The sequence below is a fragment of the Alligator mississippiensis genome, chromosome 6 (assembly GCF_030867095.1).
Source record: "Alligator mississippiensis isolate rAllMis1 chromosome 6, rAllMis1, whole genome shotgun sequence".
Lineage (NCBI taxonomy): Eukaryota > Metazoa > Chordata > Crocodylia > Alligatoridae > Alligator > Alligator mississippiensis.
In genome coordinates, this window is record NC_081829.1 from 71,407,861 (window position 1) to 71,432,247 (window position 24,387).

Genomic DNA, 24,387 nt, shown 5'->3' on the forward strand with positions numbered 1-24,387 from the left:
CTTCTATCCCCTGTGCCACCTCAGGCTGGATACTCTCTATGGGCAGGGTCTGACCTGTGAGGCATAGACTGCAGACCCCTGTTGTATATCACTAAAAAGCAGCAATTGGGATGTGATGCTTTGTATTTCTCTCACATTTTATAAGACAAAGTTAAATTCTGCGGAACATGAACAATTGTGCACAGAAATAATTTACCTTCATTAACAATCAAGTTATCTCTGGGTGGCAAACTTGGTTTCTATTAAAAAAAAAAAAAAAAAAAGAAGTCAGAAAAATACTTGAAGGACATCAATCTAATATTTTTGCATAGCAGACTTTACTATAAAGCAGCTTGGTTTTCAGCTTTATACAAAACTTTTCACTCAATTATATTCTAGATATAAACTGCATGGATGCTGTATAGCCACAAACATGGATGCACTCCTGAATAAAAATTATAAAATAATAGTATATAAAAGTTGTATCAAAAGGCTGTTGGGTTTGTTTGCATCTGAAACATGATACACAATGTAGCTACAAACCATTTTTATTCTTGCTTCCTGCTGGAGTGGTTGCAACAGTTTAAATTAGGGATAAGCAAAATCCAGTTTGTGGATTTATGTGGCCTGTGGCAGGTCCTTTGGCCCCACCCAGCTCAGGCACAGGAGCATCCCAGGTCATGGCATGTGCCACCCCTGGATGAGCAATGGGGGTAGGGTGGCATGGCAGCTGGATTCTGCTTCCTGGCAGCCCCAGCAGTGGTGGCTCCTTCCGGCTGCCAGTGCCAGTGTCACCACCACTGCCGCTGAACTTGGCCCCACTGCCTAGGCACCCCAGACTATCCACCCCACACCCACTGCCAGGGGTGCTAGATGGAGTGGGCGGGTGGTGATTTCTATGGAGACTGGCTTGGGGTCCCTGTGAGCAGGGCATGCTTGGCCAGGCAGATGAGATGGGGCTGCAGGTGGGCAGAGTGTGACATCTGGGAGTGGGACAGGCAGGCAAGGCTTGGCCAGGGCCAGGATCATGGGGCAGTGACTGGTCTAGTAATCTACCACTTGGGGTGTTTTGGTGAGCTGTTGCAGGCCAGGGAGAGGGAGGAAGGGGGGGGGGGGGGGGAGTACTGACCCAGCCTGAAACAGCTCACCAAAACTCCGTATGTGACCCTCCAGCCCAAATAATTGCCTTGGTTTAAACCCAGCTAAAATCTTTCCATAGCAATTTTAAAAATAACCTTTAATATTTTTAAACAAATCAAAGTTTCCATATCGTATTTGAAACTGTAACTTTGCATCATTCATTGTCTGAGCTGGACAAAATTCAAAAGTAAATACACTGTGAAATATATCAAGTAAATTTGGGGGAGGGGGTTCAGTTTCAATAATCCAAGCTATTAGTAGGTAAAATAATTTTGCTTAAAATATGTATTTTAAGTTGATAATATCCCCTTAAATAGATAGGGTAACTGGCTAGCTCTAATGGAGTACAAATACTGGAGATATACCTGGTAGTGACCAATTCTCAGGAGTTTATAGTGATTGGTGGGAGGAAGAAGTACTGAAGATGACCAGTGCAATGTTGACTTGAACCATAGTGGTGAATAATCCCATAGGGGTATTTAACTGAATATATTGCATATTGTCATAGTAAACAGTCATGGAATACACTCTGAGTTGGGTAAGAGCATGTGTATAAAATATCAAGAAACCTGTTATTTAAATGATTTTTCTATTTCAAATTTGCAGGAGCCTCGTGGTTGGTATATGGGGGAAGTAGTCTTTTGTGTAATGCACTTTCTGGATGTTTGTGCAATTATGATCAGATGGATTTTGCAACATAAACTTGGAAGCATTCCAACCCTAGAAATATGAGCAAGATGGACAAAAGCAAAATCTAGAATGGGGGGTGCTCAATGACTTTCACATTGGTGAATTTTCAGGATATCAACATCTCCAAAAATTTTCTGAACCAAAAATTAAAATGTTTGGTTTGGGTCAAAATCTTTCTTTGATTTTTAGATTATTTCTTCCACCTATATTCACTTAAAATTTTAAATGAAAAGGTGTTTTGAATTGGAAAGTAAGGTTTTTTTTTTCATAACTTTCAAAAAGAAAAACACTTAATTTTTAAATTCTATTTCAAAACAAAAACTTTTGTATTGAAAGATTAATTAAACCAAACTTTCCCAATAAAGCTTTTGGTCCCAACAAATTAATATTTTTCCAGTGAAAAACATTTAGTTGGAGAATCTCAGACTTCCTCTATTGTACTTTGTACACTGAGCTATCACTCTTATCAAATGGTAGCATTTTGTCTTCATTCTCTAGATTACTTGCACAGTAAGTCAGGGTTACTTTTTTCTGCAAAAAACTTGAGGGCAGAACATGGACCCATATAATTCCCGTTTTATTTCCTGAGTCCCAAAAATGTGGATTCTATCACTCTGTCATGGACCAGAGACTCCAAATATTGATCATTGTCTCGGGAAAGGCCACAACTACATGTATATTTAATCAGAACTTTTTTTTCCAAGAGCACCCAAGTGTTTTTCCCCATTGTTGCTTAGCTCATGTTAGACCCATACTCAAATCTTTATTCAAAAGACAGTTAATTTCTACCCATTATAACCCTCCACTGTCTACCTTTAAATGTTTTCTGATGGTATCAGATGTATATTTATTATCAAATTTATCTTAGACAAAATTATAGGCAAGATGCTGTATCATCATGAAAATACAAAGTCAACTTACAGATGGTATTACTGGATTAGGGGGTTTCTTTCTGAGAATTGAAAAAAATAAATGGTTATTTGACACATAGGATAGGATGCATGGAACAATTAAATATCCAGGTAACTGCTGGTACCAACTACTGGTAAAGGTTATATTTTGGGTTAAACCCTACCCATCCTTGGGTGTTGTAGCAAAGGGAAAAAGAAGGGCTGAGATCATTGCATGTACTTTGTTACATAGAAATCAGAAAATATTCTACTATGATGTATAAGAAAGCACTGTAGAACACAGTATGGCATTCTTGCATTGAAAAAGAACGTAAAGGAAGAAAAAGGAACACGACTACTGTGACAGACTTATCTGATCAAACTCCAATGTGTCTGGGGCTCGAGAATCCTCAATTCTGATTGGTGGAGCCAATCCACTAATCGGGAACAAGCTGGGGGGAAGTGGGCACCACCCCTTTCTTGAAGGGAGGGGGAGCAGAGCTCCCTGACTGGACTGTGGACTGCAGCATGGCAGGTCCACCAGACTTCAGGGGCAGAGCCCCTGAAGCGGATAAAAGGAGAGTGTGCTTGTCATGCTGGGGGGAGGATGTGGCAAGGGATGGTGAGGAGAGAGAGAGGAGCTCTGGAGAAGACTATCATCAGGACCCCTCCTGAGCCTTGATGGTGCACGGATCGGCAAATGGCGCTCAGACTCTGGGAGCTGCTCGAAGTGGCTTGAGCCTATAAACCCAGCAAGCAGCTGGGTGGGCAGTGCATGGATCAACGCAAGGACAGTTGACCTTGAGAGGCATCTCAAGGCTGCTCAAGTTAGCCCCAGCTCTAGGCCAGGAAACTGGAGCCCTGCAGTGTGGCTCAACATTAAACTAAAAGCCCCAGTGCCCAGACCAGGGGAAAGACCCTGGCATGAGGCCGGGGAACCGGAGCCAGTAAGGGTTTGGCTCCTGTAGGAGTGTGCTGGGTGCCCAATGCGGGCACCAGGCCATCGAGAGGAGCCAGAGGCACCTCCGGGGAGAGGCCCTTGCAGGACTGGCCACCAGGGGACGAGCCTCGTCTTCTTCAGAGCGGGAGTGTAAGTTGTTGGGGAAGTGGGTCCCACAGGGGAGGTGGGCTTGGGAGAGGAGGGTCTGCAGCCTCCAGGGTGTGTCCATATCCTGGGGCCCTAAAGGGGAGGGGCTCTAGGGAACACCCTGTGGGGTCCTGAACACACCCCATATTTTGTGATTGATGTTCGCGTTGTACTGCAGATATTAATATTGTTATGGAAACTCCTTAAGGCGGTTTATATGGGTTACCTGTCTTCATTACCTATATATGTTTACTATCTATTATCTGAACTTACCTGTATTGTTGCCTGTGAACGTCTGTTGCATTGCTACCTCAACTTACCTGGGTTTGTCTGAGTTTATGCTTATGTGTTTATTGTGTTGATGCCTTGACTTACCTGTTCCAGGGTGTTAATGTTCATCTGTGCAGGGGGGTTAATTATTGCCTATGCTGTGGATCACCTGTACTGAGTTCCCAGTTACCTGTTCTATGTTCTGCAGTCCCTTGAGGTGGTGCAATGTCTTGCAGGTTATTGTATATGGTGTCACATACCAATTCTGCTGTAAATATTTAATGTCTCTTATTCATATTTATTTTTGTATAGCAATAATTTTGTATATAGTTAAGTGCTTTGTCCTGGCCTGGCTCTATAGAGAAAAGAGGGAACTGCTCCCCGGTGGCAGAACCCTCTCACAGCACTCTTGCCTGACCACACCATTCCTTCCATTTGTGAACAGCACACACTGCTAGGTGTACCTCGGCTACACTATCTTATTTCTAGGTACTTCTGCAGATCCCTTTAGTGGCTGACTATCTTAAACTGGCCATCAGGTATCCTGTAACTAAAGGCCTGAACTAATTGGCAATAATGCTTACAGAAGTACTAGTGTGGCCTGCCAACAACAATCCTATCCTGTCCATTTATGCTCAACTCATAAATAGCAAGACAGATAACTCCCACTTTACTGGCTGCCTCCACCAAGGATAGGATTTAGCTCAGAATAAATCAAGCAATTAACAGTTAAAGAGAAACAGTGATATATGTTACTTACATGGCCCTTGGTAATGGTGATGGAGCTGCACCAGAGGGAAATTTGGATTCCTGAGCTCCACTGCTGCTATGACCTAAATAAACACATAAATATAATATAGTCAATATGTTAACTTATCCAAACATTGTTTTTTACTGTTCCTTATTTAACTGGTATACTTAGAACTGCACTGGTATGTACAGAATTAAATAAAAATACAGTTTCCCCTCAGAAAGCTGTTTCCTGACTTGTTTTCACATTAGTGAACTGAGAAATAACTTTATCAAACTTCCTTTAACACTGATGGTTGCAGTTAAAATTTACAGAAAGATACCAGTGCTTTTTTAAGGTCACAAATTGTATACTGATCATTGTCTTCAGTAGGAAATACTTACTTTCATCATTATCATGTGCGTCGTACCTGTCACGCTCCTGAAATTGAAATATAAACGTCAAATGACTTTCAAAGCAGTAGTTGGGGGGGAAAAAAAAGATAAATATGTAAAGCAAGAGTTCTAAGATATTCTAGATGAGTAACAGGATGGACATATTGTACCAAGGTCCCAGTATGTAGGTAGGTACTGTTTGCAGATAATAATACTCTATAGTTCTTCCTGCATCTCATTCAGATATTTGAAATTGTTTAATAAGTAATTAACTTTTTACACCCTAGTATTTAAACACTGGACCTAGAGCTCCATGTACTCTGCAGTGAAGTGGTCCTACACTAGGGTGACCATCTTTTTCAAAATGGAAAGGTGAGGCATATGCCTGCCTTCTCCCCTTGCCTCACCTTCTGCCTCTCCCACCACCACTGCCACCATTGGCAGTGGCACGGCCAGACCAGAGTCAAATGGAGTGGAACAGGGGGTAGATACAGAGGGATCAGGACTCCCTACCCTGCTGTGTTTCTCTTGGGAGCCCCATGGTGGGGGCATGCCCCCTACCCACGTAGCAACAGCACGAGGAACAACTTAATGTCGCTGCTGCTGCTGCTGCTGAGCAGGCAGCACCTTGCCATAGTGGTGCAGCCAGCATGGGACCCCTGGGGTCAGGGCAGCAGGTTGGGAGCTTCAAGCCCACAATGGGCAGCCCACATCTACATTGAGCAGCAGGATGCTTTAGATCATGTGGCACTCTAAAGCAGGAAACAAGAAATTCTGCATTAGATTCAGTCCCCAAGGGCCATGTGGGCTGCACCAGGTGTGCCATGCAGATGCTCCCCCACCTTCCCTGCTGCACCACGTGGGCCTGACTTACACCCCTACCCTCCTGGCCACAGACCCAAACTCACCCTCAGCTGCCCCTCTGCTGCTGCACTGCCCTGGGGCAAAGGTAGGAAGCAGCTGCTGGAGGAGGGAGCGGGGAGCCTGGAGAGTCCAACTACTATTGCAGCCACAGCAATGGGAGGGAGCAGTGGCTAGGCAAGAGCCCGAACCTTTGTGAGCTTCATGTGACTCGTGGGCTGCCAGTTGGATAACTCTGAAATTAATTAAAAAAACTAGGGCTTTGGTTCTGAGATGCAGCTGCAAACGTTAGCACTTGGAAGGGGATTCCTCTCCTCTTTTCCTCTCTGTTTTAGGTGGACATGCTGTTAAATTAAAGGTGGATTGAATCCTTAGTCTCAACCTCCTTGGGCACTCGTGGTAGCAATCTGCTCCAAGACGTATCAATGATGAATAAATGATCATCTAGGTGTCCTGAATACATGGGAAGATGAAAAGTATGATCTTTAATTTGGCTACAATTTAGTTCCCAGATGAATTAAGGGAATAATCTGGCAATAACTCGGACACTGCAAGTCACTGTTAATTATAGCCATCTACTGGAGGACTGCTATAGGATTGCTATATTGTCCCTGCCATAGCATGTCCCTAGCCTATTACTGAGACTCTACTACCTACCCTTCATGATGCTTAAAGGGCTGTAGGGATGGCACTGTCTGGTATGGCAAGAAAACAGAAGCTCCAGCCCAGTTCCCCAGCTTCTATAATGCCTGCCCTTTCCTTAGTTCATTTCTAGTTCTGGCCTGTAAGGGAGTTGGATTCCATATGGAATGCATTGGATGCTTGCCACTAAGGCTAAGTGCAGACAGTCAAAAAGCCTTAGGCTGAATTAATTCAGTCTTTGCAGATTAGTCTAAACTGCTAGATAGAGCATGACTCTCTGGCACATAGCCAGAGTGTGTGTTTGCTTCCTCTTCCTGCTTCCCCCAAGGTCCCTAGGATTTGCAGTCCACAGTCACAGCAGCAGGACTCTGTAGGGTTGCTCCTCACTTTCTCTTCCTGCTTCCAGGTGCCTCCAGGATTTATAGTCCACAGTTGCAAGCAGCAGTAAGTTTAGCAGGGCAGGACAGCCCTGTACTTGGGGGAAGGGAGATTTAATGCCCCCCCCCCAGCCTCAGACCCCAGCTGGGGTTTGCCAGGGAGAGGGCAAGTGAGGTGCAGTGAGCCAGCCCTCACTGCTCCAGCTGGGAGCACAGGGGTGGGGCCAGCCCTGCTCTCTGGAGCAGACAGCACAGCCTATCCCAGGGCTGAAAAATGCTAGGATGCTGGGGGACTCTGATTTAACTTGAACCAGGAAGGGGTCTGGAACAGAAGTTTCACGAACTGGTTTGACCCAAATTGGTTAAGTCTGATACTACAGTCAATCAGGTTTATCTTAAATGAGTTTCAGCCATTTTGAAACTGGTTTATATGCACTGAACTTTTATTCTGTTACAGGTTTAAACCAGTTTCTGATCATTTAAACCAGTTTATGTGCAACTTCTGTCCCTAGTCCAAGTGTCAGCATTAGCCCCTTGCCAGCCTGATTGCCAGGCAGTTAAACATTCCCTGTCTAACTTCAGGCAGAATATATATCCACTGACAGAAGAGATGTTACTTCCGTTTTCCCTGAACAACCACCTGCATGGACAGTGCGGGGCGGGGAAGGTGGTACTGGCATGGTGTAGTGAGTGCAGCTTGTCCAACACAAAGCTCCAGCCACTAGACAGCCCTGGTTTAGGTGAAACGCTATTTTCCAACAGACACCTGTTCTTTCAGAAATGCTTCAAGTAGTTTCCCCAGTTGCATTATTTCTGAAACAAAGAATCAGCAGCAGAACTGGCAGATAAATAATTCTGTCCCCTGCTGCCCTGTTTTAAGTTCTCACTCATTGCCTCTCTGTTTCTCTCTTTGTTGGAGCTTTGATGATGGTCTTTGCATGGTCGTTAGAATGCAAAAACTATTGGAAAAGAAGCTCTCCATGTAAAGGCTACATCAGGATTTTCAAAAAGAATCTTTTCAGAAGTCTTGGCACCATGCAAAAGTACCTTTAGGATAAGGAACTAAATTTTGTTACTGGATCCTATATCTGGGAAAGGAGAAAGGAAAGTGTGTATAATTACTGCTCAGATTCTCATATTGACTAATTCTGGTGCATTTAGAAAATTCAAAATTGCAAAAATATTCAAAACCTTGAACAAGGTTGGAAATAAAACTATAAGCCTAACTTTCAAGAGAGATGAATTATTTTGGGTGCACAATCTGACATTCCTTTAAAATAGATTTTCAGAAAGTGCTCTGAGTTTGGCAAACTTACTAGCCACTTTTGAAAATTAATGCTAGTATAGGGATTTTCCAGTACAAAAGTCTTTACTGGAAGATTGATAATTTCATGGAGCTTCTGATAGGTGAGAGAGGCCATAATGGGCAGCAAATACAGAAATGGGATTCATTCTTTCTCACTGTAATAGATCCATTGAATTGCATAAAACATCTCCAAAGAGACAGAAGGGGCATGCATGTGAATAAAAGCTTCTGCATCATATATTTATAGATAAATTATTTATTTTGAGCACTGTGACATGTAAAACATTATTTTGCTATTTTGAACTAAAGGGACATGCTTGGAGTTTTAATTAACTTACAATAGTAGATGAGCCAGTAGACAGCTGATGCTTTGGATCCATTTAGATTTAAAATTCTCTATCTGTCTATTTCTTTAATGTTTCTAATACAGATAATAATATTTGCCTATGCAGCATGGAGATTGTTGTATCTCATTTACAATTTTAAATGACATGGTAGCTACTCACTGCTTTTTGCTGATGACGATTTCTGGGAACAGGCACTACAGGTCTGGAAAATACAGAATACAATTTAAATTGTATACATTTTTTACTGATTTAGTTTCAAATTACTTTGCCCTAGTGTGTACGTTCTTTTCAGTTTCAAGCTGCATAGAAAGTCTTTAGCAAATAAGCTGTTAACCCATAACTATGTGTATGGTGCTGCAGTTTGTGTAGGTTTGAATTATGTCTTTAATTTATTGTCCAGAGCTATCAACTATGTGAAACTCACAATTTCAGGACTACTCAGGTCCAGCTCTGCATAGTCCCTTCAGAAACAGCAGCCTGCTGTTTCTGGTTCATATGGCCTTTTCTGCGTGGCAGCATGTGGGAATGAGACTATATCTTTGCCTTCTCCTGGCCTCTTCCTGTGCTTTTGGGAACATAGAGGAGAAGCTCACATCCACATATTTAGCTCCTGTGCACCTGATCCATGGGTTGTATGAATTCCTGATATGTATTTATGGCTTCACCACGCCCAATCAGCTCTTTTGTCATCCCTCAACCTAAAAGCTTGCTGAGGCAAAAAAAATCTCTTGGGGAACTTGGTTCTGGCTTGCAGCGGTTCTCGCTGGGCTTTGGGTCTTACAGTGCTGCCTTAACTATACTTAAAATTACACTCCAAGCCTTGGTGAAAGGGAGGCAGAGCTGCCCCTACACTTTTTTTCTCAAATTGCTTTTCAGAATGAATTTGTTGTTTTGGTTTTGAATAATAGGTGTCTTGATCCCTCCCTCTTCCCATCAGGTATGTTGACAGGGATCAACCACTCCACCTTTCTGCTAGAGGTCATGTTAAACATCTAAAACCTATTCAAGAAAGATTCCTGTCTCCAGCAGCTCACCAAAGTAAGGAAATTGAGAGATAAGTAGGAAACTTAGGGTGCAGACAGTAGGGCTGTGCAAAGCTTCACTCACTGATTTGATTTGATGGAAATACTGCCCAATTCAGAAGCACTTCTGGTCCACTTCCAGGTCTGCTGTGGGGCGGGTGGGGGACCCTCCTCTCGCCCTCTGGCTTGGCAAATGGTGCCTCCTGGGTCTGGGGGGTCACCTGGGGTCGCCCCGTGGCTAATTGCTGAGCCAGGAGGGCATGGTGGGGGTGCCCAGCACGCTTGGTGGCGTACTCAGAAGTGGACCAGAAGTACTTCTGGTCCACTTCTGGGTCTGCTGCCAAGCATGCAGGGGGACCTGCTCTCCTGTGGGATGCTCCATCCGCCCTACCATCTCAGTGCTCACAAGCCACGCCTACTACCTCAAGGTATGTAGAAAAAACATTTAAAGACATGTCTATGGCCGAATTGCTGATTCTCCAAATCAGCATTGAATCTTCAGATTCAGATTTGGCCATGTTGAATTGGGACAGTGATCCAAATCAATGAATTGGATCACTGTCCCCCGATTTACAAGGTTACCCCAGACCAAACAGAAGTTCACTGTTGGTTCCAGTGGGGAGGGGAATCTAGCTGGGGCCGGGAGCCTGGAGCCAGGTTCCCATGGCAATGGCTGAGGTGCTCTGCCAGTGCTGGCTGTTTTCAGAATGGGAGGAAGCTCATTCTTGGGGCTCCCCAGCTGGTGCTGAAGGGTGGGGTGGGTGAATTAGACCACCTGCACCTTGCGGGGGGGGGAGCCTCCAATATACCTGCCCCACCCTCCGGGGGGTGGGGGGGGGGACTGAAAAAACTGTGGACTGAACTCCCTCGGCTCCCTTTCTCCCCTCCCATTCTGAAAACTGCAACAGGCTGGAAGCATGGCAGAAACAAGTTAGAGAACAGATACATTTTGTAACATTTTTATCTGATACCTCATGCAATGAGGGTCAGATTTTCACCCAGCTGGCCATTTTTTAAGTTGTTTGCAGCTGTGCACTTGTGTTTAGTCACAGCTATAATCTGCTTTTTGTGGCCAGATCAGGTAAAAATTGTCATGTCTGCCTGCACCTTTAATTCTTAACTCATCCCACCCATGTGTAGGGCATTTGCACATATGTTTCACAGTAGCTAGGGTCAGGAGGGACCTGAACAGATCATCTAGCCTGACCCCCTGCCACAGGTAGGAATGAATGCTGGGTTCACAAGACCCCAGACAGGTGATCATCCAACCTCTTCTTGAATATGCCCAAGGTAGGGGTGAGGACCACTTCCCTGCGAAGTTGGTTCCAGATTTTGGCCACCCTAACTGTAAAATATTGCCTCTGATCTCCAACCTAAACCTATTCTCCATCAGCTTATGACCATTGTTCCTCATCACCCCAGGTGGTGCTTGGGGGAAAAGAGTTCTGCCTATTTGCTGTTGATCCCCCTTGATGAGTTTGTAGGCAGCCACCAGGTCCCCCCTCAGCCTCCTCCTGCTGAGGCTGAACAGGTTCAGGTGCTTCAGTCTCTCCTCATAGGCCCTGTCCTGCTGCCCTCTTACCAAGTGGGTGGCCCTCCTCTGAACCCTCTCCAGGCTGGCCACATCCCTTTTGAAGTGCGGTGCCCAGTACTGGACACAGTACTCCAACTGCAGCCTGACCAAAGTCACATAGAGGGGGAGTATCATCTCTCTGGACCGGCTTGAGATGCACCTTTGGATGCATGACAAGGTATGGCTGGCCTTGCTGGCTGCGGTCTGGCATTGGCGGCTCGTGTTCATCTTGGAGTCAATAATGACTCCAAGATCTCTTTCTGCCTCTGTGCTTTCAAGAGGGGAACTCCCCAGCCTGTATGTATGCTGTGGATTCCTTCTGCCAAGGTGCAGCACCCTGCATTTATCTACGATGAACCTCATCCTAGTCTCGTCTGCCCACTTTTGTAGTCTGTCTAAATCTAGTTGCAGCCTCTCTCTCCTTTCAAGTGTGTCCACCTTGCCCCACATCTTAGTGTCATCAGCAGACTTGGACGGTGTGCTTTCCACCCCCTTGTCCAAGTCGCTGATGAAGATGTTAAACAGCGTGGGCCTGAGGACTGAGCCCTGGGGTACCCCACTGCTCACATCTCGCCAGGTTGAGTACAACCTGTCCATCACTACTCTCTGGGTGTGCCCTGTCAGCCAATTTTTTATTGATGAGGTTGGGGTGAGAGACAGTGTCAAAGGCCTTCTTAAAGTCTAGAAAGACTATGTCCAAAGTGACACCATCATCCAATGATGACCAGTCAATCATTCCTTGTTTGAAGGCCTTGTGGTTGTTAGGCATGCTTTTGTAAGGAGATGATTTTGTTTTTGCTAGAATTTCTTATGCAGATGAGCAGACATGAACTCTGTTTGACTAACCTGGAAGTGTCCAATTGAGGAGGCTCCTTAGCTATGCTGTGGGTATGAGGATGTTTTGCATTTGAAGAAGGCTTGGAAGGGAGTGGTTTAGTGACCCTAGTAAGAAAACACAAGTTAAAACAGGTATACACACAGTATAGAATAAAAATGCGAAATTCCCTGAAAATCTAGAAAAAAACTTGGAGGTACAGTCTAAACTGATTAGGGTGGGGTTATTGGACAATAGAGAAATGAGCTGGCATGTCTGGTGGATGACTAATCCTACAAGCCCATCACCAGCATAAGTCCTGCTCCATTTGGACATAACCTTGCTGGTAGAAGGGAGATTTGGGTTACTGCTGGGAAACTTTGAGTATAGAATACAGGCATTATGTTCTGTCAGCAAACTTTTGTAGTGTGCACCAGCCTACTTGGTATAAAAGACAAGGTGTTACCTGCCTTTAGTAGCTGCCAAAATTCAAGCAGCTGCTGGATTAATTGCTTCTGCCAGAACTCTGAACAACAATGCAACCAGCCTAAATTAGGTGCTAACAGGTATGAACAGGCTGAGCAGACGGTATTCTAGAACAACATATCGGACACTGTGCCTCACAGGTGATACTGACCCTCCTGAATTGTTGTTCTTCCACTTATCAGGTTTCATTGCATCTCTGTCTGTTGTTTACCTAATAATTTCTCTTGTATCCTCCTTTCATTTACATATGGAGTTTTACTGCTTCCCAGAGACCTGATGAAGGGTATTGTGGTACCTGGAAGTTTGTCTAAGTCTCTCCCAAACATGCATTTGGTCCACTAAAAATATCACCCACAAATCTTCACAGATGCCTTTAATTCATTTTAAGCAATGCCTTGAATATACCAATCCATAGTATTTGGCCAATGACTCATGCCATTTGCACAGTTTAAACAGCTGCCTGCCTTGCCCCTAGCCACCTGAAGTGACTTGCACTGTATTTCTTAGTGTGTAGTTTGTGTGTTCTAGCTGTCAAAATTACAAAACATAGCTTGTAATGTTTTGTAGCTCTTCTAGTGAGATATTTAAAGCTAGATATTAAGTGAATAAAAACCACAGGCTATCAAAATATACTTCTTGACAAGATCTAAGGAACATTAAAGCATACCCAGAATTTCATAATAATGGATTACCTGTTCATTGGTGGTGATGGCTTTTCCTTTAAGAGAAAAGGCACTGTTAATTACTTGGTTATGTCTATTTGTAGGCATTTATATTATACAATTGTTTTAATTTGTCATTGTGGTATTTTATTTATTTGGTGGGGCACAGTTTTCTAGTAAAACTTTGCCTGGCATTGTGCTGAAAATGGAATAGTGATAAATTAATCAGTGGTAAACCATGTAGCCTAAAGCACAGGGCTCATCCAAATGCCAGTGCTGTGATATGGGGAGGAAATCACTGTCAGTGTTTCTTTTGTGGCAACATCACATCTAGAAAATACTCCTTTAGGCCCATGCTTCTCAGGGCTTGGATAAACACTTTTTAACCACTTAGAAGGGGGAAGGAGACTTGTTTAGGAGCAGCTGCTATTCTGTAACTGACTGTTGCATCTACATGATACTGTAGCAGTACAAGTGAAATCGCCCTAAGCTGGACTGGTTTTGCTACCCTTGTATTGCTACAAAATCATGCAGATATAACAGTTGCATTGTACCAATTTGTACCAGCATCCTTTGACAGGGATGCAGTTGTTACAACTGTCCAAACCTTCAGGCTAGATCTGTAGCATAATGTGACATGTGGAGGGGGCGGGGGCAACAGGGTGCTAACCTCAGCTGCCAGAATAGGAGCCCCAGTGAACTCCTGCTGCTGCCACACGCCTTATTTGGGGAACTTGTGCTGAGGTGGCAGCAGCCTGCACTGCCACCACAACTACAACAGCCCTGGCATAGAGAGGTAAGCACTTGCCCCCCTTCCTGCGCCACCAAGGCTCCTATACTTCAAGTTATACCTCTAAGATAGATCCCTTTACACAGGGCTGGGAACCTCACACCATCTAGAAAATCTGGGTGAATAAAATAAGTTTCCTGCTCTTTTGTGGAGGGAGCCAGAACCATGAAGTTGCCAAGGGAATGGGGAACCAGTATTAGTAGCACAGGCTTATTTCCACCCTCATTAAGACCTTACCTCCTCTTCAGGGATTTCATAGACTTCTGAAGGAAAAAAAAAAATTAGGTAGTTAGCAAAAGGGGATTGCAGTTGTTTGGTTTTTGTTTTTTTTTTAACAGGAATGCAGATAGGAATACACATTAAAGTTGCTTCTGCTTTTAAAGAGAAAATAAGATTCCTGTATGTAGTAGTGATTCAAGGAAATGGAATTATTTTCACTTAGTGACTGAATCTACCTTTCTCAGTCACAATGAGCTGTAATTTACTCCTCAGAGAGTCATATTTGTTCCTTTTAAATCTAAACATTAGAAAAATTACAGGAAGTGCTGACAAAAAGGATAAAAAGTCCATACCAGCAGGAAGCAATTACAAGCACTATATCATCCAATTTAATTTTTATCTTTTCCAGTCTTAAGCACCTGTACAAGAACTGGGAACTACTTTGAATACAAGTGTTCTTTTCATCACCAAAATCCTCAAATACTGTAGTTAGGGAAGTTAGAGAGCAAACACTAAAATAATTATTGCCCCAATCTAAGTCCAGTTTCTTCAATTGTAGATGAGCTATGTTTTTATCATATTAATGCTACAAGTTCTTTGCTGAACATTGCTCAAACACCCACTAGGGGGAGCTGTTTGTTTGTTTTGGGTTTTTTTTAGTAATATTAAAATCTGTCAAGAATTACTTGTGTGGTAACTGATTTGTAGAAAAATATAAGGCTGGCTGGTTGTTTAAAGATGTTTGAAAAGCCTGTGATAAAACTGAAAGTCACTGAGATAACTTTGTTGTCCATGGGTTGGAATGTAATCAAATTACTAATGAAATTACACAGTACTTTTTAAGAATTAACTATTTTGTGAAGTGTACATTTTAAACGGTTATTAACATGACTAGGAAGCAAAACTCAGTACTATCCAGCTAAAGGTGATTAAGTAATTATATTTGATTTTACAAAAGAAAATATGAGTCTGCTTTTCTGTTTTCTTTCTGCTTTTATTTTCTCTTTCCAAACTAATATCTTTTTATAGAGCAGTACTTGCACTCATAATAATCTAAACCATCAGAATCCTTATAATCTGATTAAGACTTAATCTTGTTTCAGTATTTTAAAAATGCATTTTAGTTTCTAGATAAAGTGACCAAAGTCTAGGACATGGTCCCAGATGCTCCACAGATTTGAGCGTAGCAACAGATATCTGGAACTGGAAGTAATCTAGCTGGAACCATAATGTAGCCACCTTAATGAGGCAGTGCAGGTGAGCTGAATTGCTGAGGCAAAGCATTGTGAAACATGGTTATACTTTTTCTATTAGAACTAATTAGCTCTCAGTAGAGGTAAGGTGCCCCCATGGAGCAGACTGGTGTTTGGATGGGGCATTTGGGAATGTTTGTTAGGAGCTGTCAAACTGGGATGAGTCTCTCATTTCAGGAACTCTTTGGGGATGCTGCAATGCAGTCCTCAAATCCAGGATGATTGGTTGCTTTATTTCTGTAGTAAAATGGGATTAGTGATTTTTTTAGTTTGGTAATTGTTTGGGATGTAGGTCCTTTTGCATTCTATATTCTGCCTTAAAAGAAAGTAAAACATAAAAACAAAAATGCAAAACCAAAGCCAAGCAAACCAACAAAAAAAACCTAAAAAAAACCACAATCCCAAATTCAGGGCAAGTGGGTAATTCCAGCTTTAGTAATTCTTGCAATGCATTTATTGAGCAGGAAGCTACAGTATCTGAAATACCTATGACATACCTATGTATCATAATTTTGTTATGAATATGTCAAGTACAATTAACATAATTTACTCTGTGTATAGAAGTGATCAATGAGAAAAGCTGTGAAATAAAATAGCTGGTAAATGGTTTTGGGTTAATTATAGGGTTTTTTTTAGCAGAATGTGGAGAATACATAAAAATGTTGATAAAGTATGATTTCATTTTGTAGTAATAAGACAGTCACAAGAGGTTCAGAACCATCAGGGTCAGTGTTGATAAGCATGCAAAAGAAATGTGTATTCATAGACCTACAAGTCACCTGATCCATGTTAGGTCCCCACAGAAGCCTCTGATATTTACATAATGGGTTCATGGTTCTCCTTCCACATGCTTATTGCTTCCTATCTGCAATAAATCTCCTTGCTTTTCATCATTATGTCCAGTTCAGCATTCCCTTCCTAACCTGGTGTGACGCCAAGCCATCTTTTAGTGGGCAACAGGGCAACCTGTTGTGACTCAGTAAACCTTTTGCTGGACAAATTTAGTAGTCTTTCTCTAACAGCAGGAGTAAGAAATCACCGTGGAGATTTTTTAATCAGAATTGCATGTGGTATTGAAAACCACAATGTGCACAAGAACTGGGGATGTAGGTAGGACCTTGGATGCTCCATGACTGCAAATTCCACTGCTGGGCACTTTGAAATTCAAGCACCAGTTGTTCTCAGTTGGGCAGGATTTCTGTGACTTGGGCCAACTAAGTAAAGTGCTATCCATCTGTAACTTGAGGCTGAAAGTGAGGTAATGACATGAACTGGGGACTATGGGCCATTCTCTGAATAGCAGCTGCCACTGGAGAGAATAGCAGCCTCTCAGATATTCTGTTGTTATAGATGGAGAGCAAGATTCCCAGATGCTTACCAAGAAATTGTCAGCAGATAAAATAAATATCAGCTATTTAGTTGGTTCCAGGGATGAGGTAAGATTTGAGTTGCTTCAGACATCTTTAATATGTCTGAATCAACAGACATCGTTAATATGTCTGTATATGAATGATGTGTGCCCCCAGAGGCTGGGGGGGCATGGCGACCACCCGCAAGTGGCAGTGGCTGCAGCAGGGGCATGGCGGCAGGGAGTTTTTGCAAGCGGTCGCAGTAATGTTGGCATTGGGGAGTGGAGGCGGGGTGGTGGTGACCGCCTACAGGCACTGCCAGCAGCATTGGTGGTGCACTCCCTGACAAGCATCACCAATCTCAGGGTTCACATGCACCCATATACCCCCCTATGCATTGCCAATGTGCCTGTACTTCAAAAGGGATGTACTTCAAGAGGGGTATGGATAACCTTGAGAGGGTTCAGAGGAGGGCTACTCATGGTTAGCAGCCTACAGGTAAGGCCCTATGAGGAGAGATTGAGGGACCTGAATCTCTTCAGCCTCTGCAAGAGATGGCTGAGATGTGATCTTGTGGCCGTCTACAAATTTATTGGGGTTGGAGGTGGGGTGGGGTGGGAGGGAGACAGCAAGGGATAGGAGATGCTCTGTTTACTAGGGCACCCCTTGTAGTAACTAGAAATAACGGCCACAAACTGACAGAGAGCAGAGTCAGGTTAGACATTAGGAAGAACTTCTTTACCATGAGGGTTGCCAGAATCTGGAATGGGCTTCCAAGGGAGGTGGTGCTCTCCCCTACCCTGGGGATCTTTAAGAGGAGACTGGACAAGCACCTGACTGGGGTCATCTGGCTGGGGAGCACCCCAGTGCTCTTTCCTGCCCAGGGCAAGGGGTCAGACTTGATGATCTGCTGAGGTCCTTTCTGACCCTAAGGTCTATGAATAACTCATTTCACATGGATTATCTTTCTTCCCAGCCAAATAGCTATGATCCCTGGCATCCATATGAGTTGCTGACTGCCTGATACTACTGCATGGTAGTGTTGTGCTGTGCTGATATGCTGCTGTGCAGTAGTATTAGGTTACTGTACAGTAGCATCACTTAAAAGGCGTTTGCCAGTGCTACTGTACACTAACTCTGGTTACTGTGTTTATTTAGTGCTTGTTTATACAAGTAATAAATAAATGCACATTAACCACTGTGCAGTAACATCTCATGTAGACATGCCCAGGGTGCATTAAAGAGGCTCCTCTTATACTAATATAAACTCTTCATACCTTGAATGGCAGAAGCAGGAGAGGGCTTTGCAGGGATAGGAACTGGTTTTGTTGTTGACTTCATATATCTGTTCACAGGAGCTTGAAAAAAGAGATAAATGTATCAATGTTATGTTTATGAAATGAAAGCAACTGGAAGGTCTGAGTTCTAGTTCCAAATTCTCTGAAGTGTTGAAAAAGTGACTAGCAGCAGAAAAAGAGCCTTTGATTCATGAGATTAACCTTATTCACAGTGCTCCCACTTTGCTGAAAAGGTCCAAGACTGTCAACCTTGTGAAAAGTTGTGCTCAGTTCACTTTTCACAGAAGACTGTGATTTCAGTTTCCAGCTTGCCATATGTGCAATCAAGATAAAATAAAATGAATTCCCAAGTTCCTATTAACTAAAAACTTAACCAGCTTTTTGTCTTTATGGTATACTCCAGTGGGTGGAGAATTTTAATACAGCATTGTTTTGGTTGAGAAGAGGCACCTCAAACCACAAGATTCTCAACTGGAAGGGTGCAGAGCTTTTGAATAGCTTTGGGAAAAGAAAGTAGCATCATCCAATCATCAGCTGAAATGATTAAAACTCACGTTTTGGAGATGGTGAACTGCTACTTTCTGTAGGTTCAATATAGTTATCATCTTCATCGTCTACAGGCACAACATAATCATCCTGTGAGTAATACAGAAAAAGCTTTATCAGCTAGGTGTGTATTATCTTGGATACACTACAGAGAGCAAAATCTTGCCTTGGCAGCAATGGACTAGATGCATGCCTAACATTTATACTCTCTACGTGAATTTTTAAGGCTGGACTTTTGCTAGGGACCTGTGTTCTTGTACCAAATAGGAAATGTCTCTAAGTGGGTCCTCCTCCTCTTCACTGCTTTTTTATGACTTCATCGTAAGAGTAAGGTGATGGCTTTTTATAAAAGAAAATGGATTAATGACTTGTCAGGACTTGAACATGGTGGAATAGAATTGCACTTAGGTGCCTAAGTCCACTTGGATACCTAATAGATGGAATCAAATGTCACCCTTAGTCTTTCAGTACTCTGTAAGCCCATCTCAGTGCTCAAAATTTCCCGTGGCTATCAGCAGTATATCATCATGGGTGAGGAGCAAATATTAAATGGGTGAAAGGGCTCTACAGATGATGTGGATAAATGTTGCCTATGGAACTACTGTGAGACTAGCAAGTAATTCTCTAATGATTTAAACCATAGCAGGCAGGTGGGAAAGGGTAGCATATTAAACTTGTGGACAAACTAGTTTGTGATATATTCCTGGGGCTGCCATTCATTTGTGCTGTAAAGATGTGTGGATCCATGACTTACCTCATCATCGACACGCTCATTTCGCTTAGGTGGCACTTTTGGTTTTGGAGCAGCAGATGGTGATGGCACAGCTGGTTTAGATGGTTTCTTGGGTTTAGATAAAGACTGACTTGGTGTGCTGGGTAGAGGCTTGATTATGGGTGGGGGTGGCTGGAGGCTAGTGCGATTGTCTGTAAAGGAAGGGGAAAATCACAAGGTTAGTACATAATTGCTCAATAGTTACAAGTCTTTTTTTTATATTTGTGTAAACTGAGCATTTTTACTCTGGCTAGAGCATACGTCATATAAGATTTTATAACTGGAACTGAACAGAACATGCCAGGTGCTATAGTCATCATGTACTGAAACACTTTTGTACACAACAGTATGTGTGAGATGGACCGACATAATCTGACCAAGTTCTCTCATGCACCATCAGAATGAATTAGAATTATAGAAACCTAGAGTAATATACAATCAGGGTTGGAACGGACCTCAGGAAATCATCTAGTCCAACTCCCTGCTCAAAGCAGAACCACCCCAAATATATAATCTCAGCCAAGGCTTTGTCTACCTAGATCTTTAAAATCTCCATAATGGAGACTCCACAGCCTCTCTCGGTAACCTGTTCTAGTGCCTTACTACCCTCCAAGTGAGAGTTTTTCCTAATATCTAACCTAAACTTTTCTTGCTTCAGCTTGAGACCATTGCTCCTTTTCTATTATCTGCCACCACTGAGAACAGTTTAGCTCTATCCTCTTTGGAACCACCCTACAGGTAGTTGAAGGCTGCTATTAAATCCCCACTCAGTCTTCTCTTCTCCAGACTATATAAGTCCATTTTCCTCAGCCTCTCCTCACAAGTCATGGCCCCCAGTCCCTTAACCATTTTTGTTGCCTTCTGCGGAACTCTCCAATTTCTCCACTTCCTTTCTGTAGTGGGGAGAAGGGGGAAGGGGCAAAACTGGACACAGTACTCCAGATGTGGCCTCACCAATGCTCAACAGAGAGAAATAATCACTTCCCTTGTTCTTCTGGCAAGGCTCCTACTAATGCAGCCCAGTATGCTATTAGCCCTCTTCACAACAAGGGTGCACTGTTGGCTTATATTCAGCTTATTGTCCACTGTAACCTCCAAGTCCTTTTCGGCATAACTGCTGTTTAGTCAGTTGATTCCCAGCATGTATCAGCGCTGGGATTGTTCCATCCTAAGTGCAGGACTTTTCACTTGCCTTTATTGAACCACATGAGGTTTCTTTTGGCCCAATCCCAATTTGTCAAGGTCATTCTGAACCCTAGCTCTGCTCTCCAGCTTTTCGACTACTTGGCCCAGCTTGGTGTCATCTGCAAACTTGCTGTGGATGCATGGTATCCCATCCTCTAGGTCATTGATGAAAATATTGAACAAATCTGGCCCCAGAACCAAACCCTAGGGCACTTCACTTGATACTAGCTGCCAACTAGATTGAGTCATTGACTACTACCCTCTGAGCCAGCTAATTTCTATCCACCTTACAGTCCATTCATCCAACCTGTACTTCTTTACCTTGCTTGTGAGAATGTTGTTGGAGATGGTATCAAAAGCCTTGCTAAAGTCAAGGTATATACTAGGAACAATGGCCACAAATGGATGAGCAGGTTTAGGTTGGACATTAGAAAGTACTTCACAGTAAGGGTTTCCAGAATCTGGAATGGGCTTCCAAGGGAGGTGGTGCTCTCTTCCCTACCTTGGGGGTCTTCAAGAGGAGACTGGACAAGCACCTAGATGGGGTCATCTGACCCCAGCGCATTTTCTAGCCCAGGGCAGGGGGGTGGATTTGATGACCTGAGGACTCTTCTATTCCTAACATCTATGGATCTATATTATATCCACTGATCTCTCCACATCCACAGAGCCAATCATCTCATCATAGAAAGCAGTCAGGTTGGTCAGGCATGACTTGCCCCTGGTGAATCAATGCTGACTGTTCCTAATCACCTTCTTCTCCTCTAAGTGGCTAGAAATGGATTCCTTGAGGACTTGCTCCATAATTTTTCTGGGGACTGAGGTGAGGTTAACTGGTCTGTAGCTCCCTGGATTCTCCTCCTTCCCTTTCTTAAAGATGGGTACTATATTTGCCCTCTTCCAATCATCCACTACACTTTCCTGATTGCCATGAGTTTTCAAAGTTCACGGCTAGCAACTCTGCAATCACATCAGCCAAGTCCCTAGCATCCCAGCCGGCCTGATGGATTTGTACGTGTCCAACTTGTCTAAATAGTCCCTAACCCATTCTTTTGACACTGTTGGCTACTCACCTCCTTCCCAAACTGTGCCGGCAATTGCAGTAGTTTGGGAGCTGACCTTCCCTGTGAAGACCGAGGTGAAAAAGTTATTGAGTACTTCAGCCTTTTCTACATCCTCTGTCATTTGGTTGCCTCCCACATTTAGTAAAGGACCCATGCTACCCCCGATCCTCCTCTTGTAGCTGACATACTTGTAGAAAACTTTCTTGTTATCCTTCACATCCCTTGCTAGCTGCAACCAATTGTGCTTTGGCCTTCCTGGCTGCATCCACATGTGCAAGGGCATGAGCCTATGTCCTGCCACATATACTTTGTTGTGGGACACCATGTCCCACGTTGGGCAAACTGCACTTGCCCAGCACCTCCTGGCTCCCAGAGTGCTGGGGCACGAATGGAGGAGCGGAGATGCTCTGGCCAGGTGCCATAGCATTTCCCTGGAGGACCAAACCTCTGTTTGTTCCAGTGCATGCTATTGTAGCGTGCGCCACACCGCTTTTTTTCCTGGCATGTTTTTTTTTTCCTCCCTACTGGAAAATTCTGGTAGCAAATTTTGCCCTTGTGCTACAAATTTGCAGTGTGGGGCACATTTTAACATTCCACATGTTTGGTTTGTGGCACCACAAACTGCATGAAGCCTGCATGTGGGGACATGGCCCCTGATTTCATTTCTGCATGCCCAAGCAATACTCTTATGCTCCTCCCTAGTTGTTTGTCCAAGTTTTCACTTCTTATAAGCATCCTTTTTGTGTTTTAACTCACTGAAATGTTCCCTGCTAACCAAGCTGGTCTTTTGCCATACTTGCTAGTCTTCCTGCACATCGGGATGGTTTGTTCCTGCATTGTTAATAAGGTTTCTTTAAAATACAGCCAGCTGTTCTGGACTCCTTGCCCCCTCAAACTGGCCTCCCGGGGATCCTGCCCATGAGTTCCCTGAGTGAGTCAGTCTGCTTTTCTGAAGTCCAGGGTCTGCACTCTGCTTCTCTCCTTCCTTCCTTTCCTCAGGATCCTGAACTCAATCATCTCGTGGTCACTACTGCCCAAGTTGCCATCCATAATTCCTCACTAATTCTTCCCTGTTTGTGAACAGCAGATCAAGAAAAGCATGGCTCCCAGTTGGCCTTTCCAACACTTGTACCAGGAAGTTGTCCTCACTCTCAAAAAACTTCATGTATTACCCTCCCAGCGGATGTCAGGGTGATTGAAGTCCCCCATGAGAACCAGGGCCTGTGATCAGGAAACTTCCACTAGCTGTTTGAAGAAAGCCTCATCCACCACATCCTCATTTAATTACTGGTTAAACCACATTTAATTACTGGTTAAACTGTCCCCACATTATTTGCAGAATGTGCAAGTGATTCATTAATTATATGTTTCAGAACTTATGTAAGTAATATTTTGTATATTCAGTATCAGAACCTAATAAAATGCAAGTAATAAAGAAAGAAAGGGTGGGATATTGTTGATCAATCTTTTTCCTATGGGCAAAATCTCGGTCCAACTGAAGTTAATAACAAAACGTCCTTTGTCTAGTATTTGGTTGAAAAAACATTACTGTGGAAGGAAGAGGAGGGTCTGTTAATTGTAGTGATTAAGTGGAGTAATCTTTTGCTTATACTGTTTCTTAGGGTTCCTACTCTCTGCTCCTAATTTTTAAGGGCAATCTGAGATTGATTTTTGTGTCTGTTATGATCCTTGCTTTGCTCTTCCTGGATTAACAAACAAGTATACTTGAATAAAGGGCTCCTTTAAACTTCATTCTTTTTTGAATAACCTTCAGTCAACAATGGAAAAAGCCGTCCTCCTATTAAAGCACCTTGGATTACATGCAAGGCATTCAATGCAATTTCTTAGCAACATTCCAATCCTTGGTTACAACTTCATGTTATGTTTTTCTAAGCGCCAACGTATTTTGTACAAGTCATTGGGCTTTGTACAAAATATAAACATTCTTTAGATGAGACCATCAATATCATGGTCTCTCACCCTCCAACAAGTCCATTATATCCCAGAAGCTCTGGACTCTGACAATCTTCCTTATTCAGGTTCATCTTTTCCCAGAGAGGAGGATGAACTAACTACCTACCATGTAGACACTATTTTAAATTCTTTTCTTTTTTCCAATACGTTAATATTTATGCTGCTAGTATTGAAAGCTGAGCCACTGACTCATGTTATCAACAGTTCCATAGATACCTGCATATTCTCCCCTAGAAATTGGGAATGCTGAAGGGATTTTCTTTTTTTCTTGCTCAGTTGGAGGTGGCTCATAGCTGTCATCACCATTCTCTTCACTTGGAACCACATACATCTCTGAATCAGAGTGGTCATCTGGATTTTCATAATCGCTGTCCTAGAAAGAGACAATTTCATGTTTCTCACTTTGTAAGATACTTGTAGCTTCATTCTTAGCAGTAGCACTCAAACACCCCAATCGCTGCATTATTTCATGAACTACAAAAACACTTAAGAGTTATGAACATTATTAGGGTGATGAATATTACTTTATTTAGTCACAGATTGATGATGAAGGAATTAACCCTTAGGGGGGAAAAAGTTTCTGAGTACTCCTCACTGCCTCCTCATCTCAGCTGGAGTACCACACACATCTCACTCCCTATTTCCTACTACTTTCCAACATCTCCA

The 24,387-nt window shown here is 43.2% G+C and overlaps 1 protein-coding gene across 7 annotated transcripts in view; it reads right to left on the reverse strand.

Annotated features, from left to right (window-relative positions):
- BLNK (B cell linker) overlaps positions 1 to 24,387 on the reverse strand; it is a 174,302-nt gene that overhangs the window by 19,189 nt on the left and 130,726 nt on the right. For 6 of the 7 annotated variants that reach the window (XM_019484203.1, XM_019484202.1, XM_019484200.1 and 3 more), the window contains 13 exons: positions 23,938 to 24,094; positions 21,757 to 21,807; positions 19,481 to 19,650; positions 18,735 to 18,816; positions 18,160 to 18,240; positions 14,299 to 14,324; positions 13,302 to 13,327; positions 12,156 to 12,251; positions 8,874 to 8,916; positions 5,191 to 5,227; positions 4,817 to 4,889; positions 2,731 to 2,761; positions 197 to 239 (listed from right to left, as the gene is read on the reverse strand). In XM_019484203.1, the coding sequence (XP_019339748.1) occupies positions 197 to 239; positions 2,731 to 2,761; positions 4,817 to 4,889; positions 5,191 to 5,227; positions 8,874 to 8,916; positions 12,156 to 12,251; positions 13,302 to 13,327; positions 14,299 to 14,324; positions 18,160 to 18,240; positions 18,735 to 18,816; positions 19,481 to 19,650; positions 21,757 to 21,807; positions 23,938 to 24,094 (916 nt within the window). The remainder of the gene's footprint in view (positions 1 to 196; positions 240 to 2,730; positions 2,762 to 4,816; positions 4,890 to 5,190; positions 5,228 to 8,873; positions 8,917 to 12,155; positions 12,252 to 13,301; positions 13,328 to 14,298; positions 14,325 to 18,159; positions 18,241 to 18,734; positions 18,817 to 19,480; positions 19,651 to 21,756; positions 21,808 to 23,937; positions 24,095 to 24,387) is intronic. The other variant, XM_019484199.1, reaches the window with a different exon arrangement.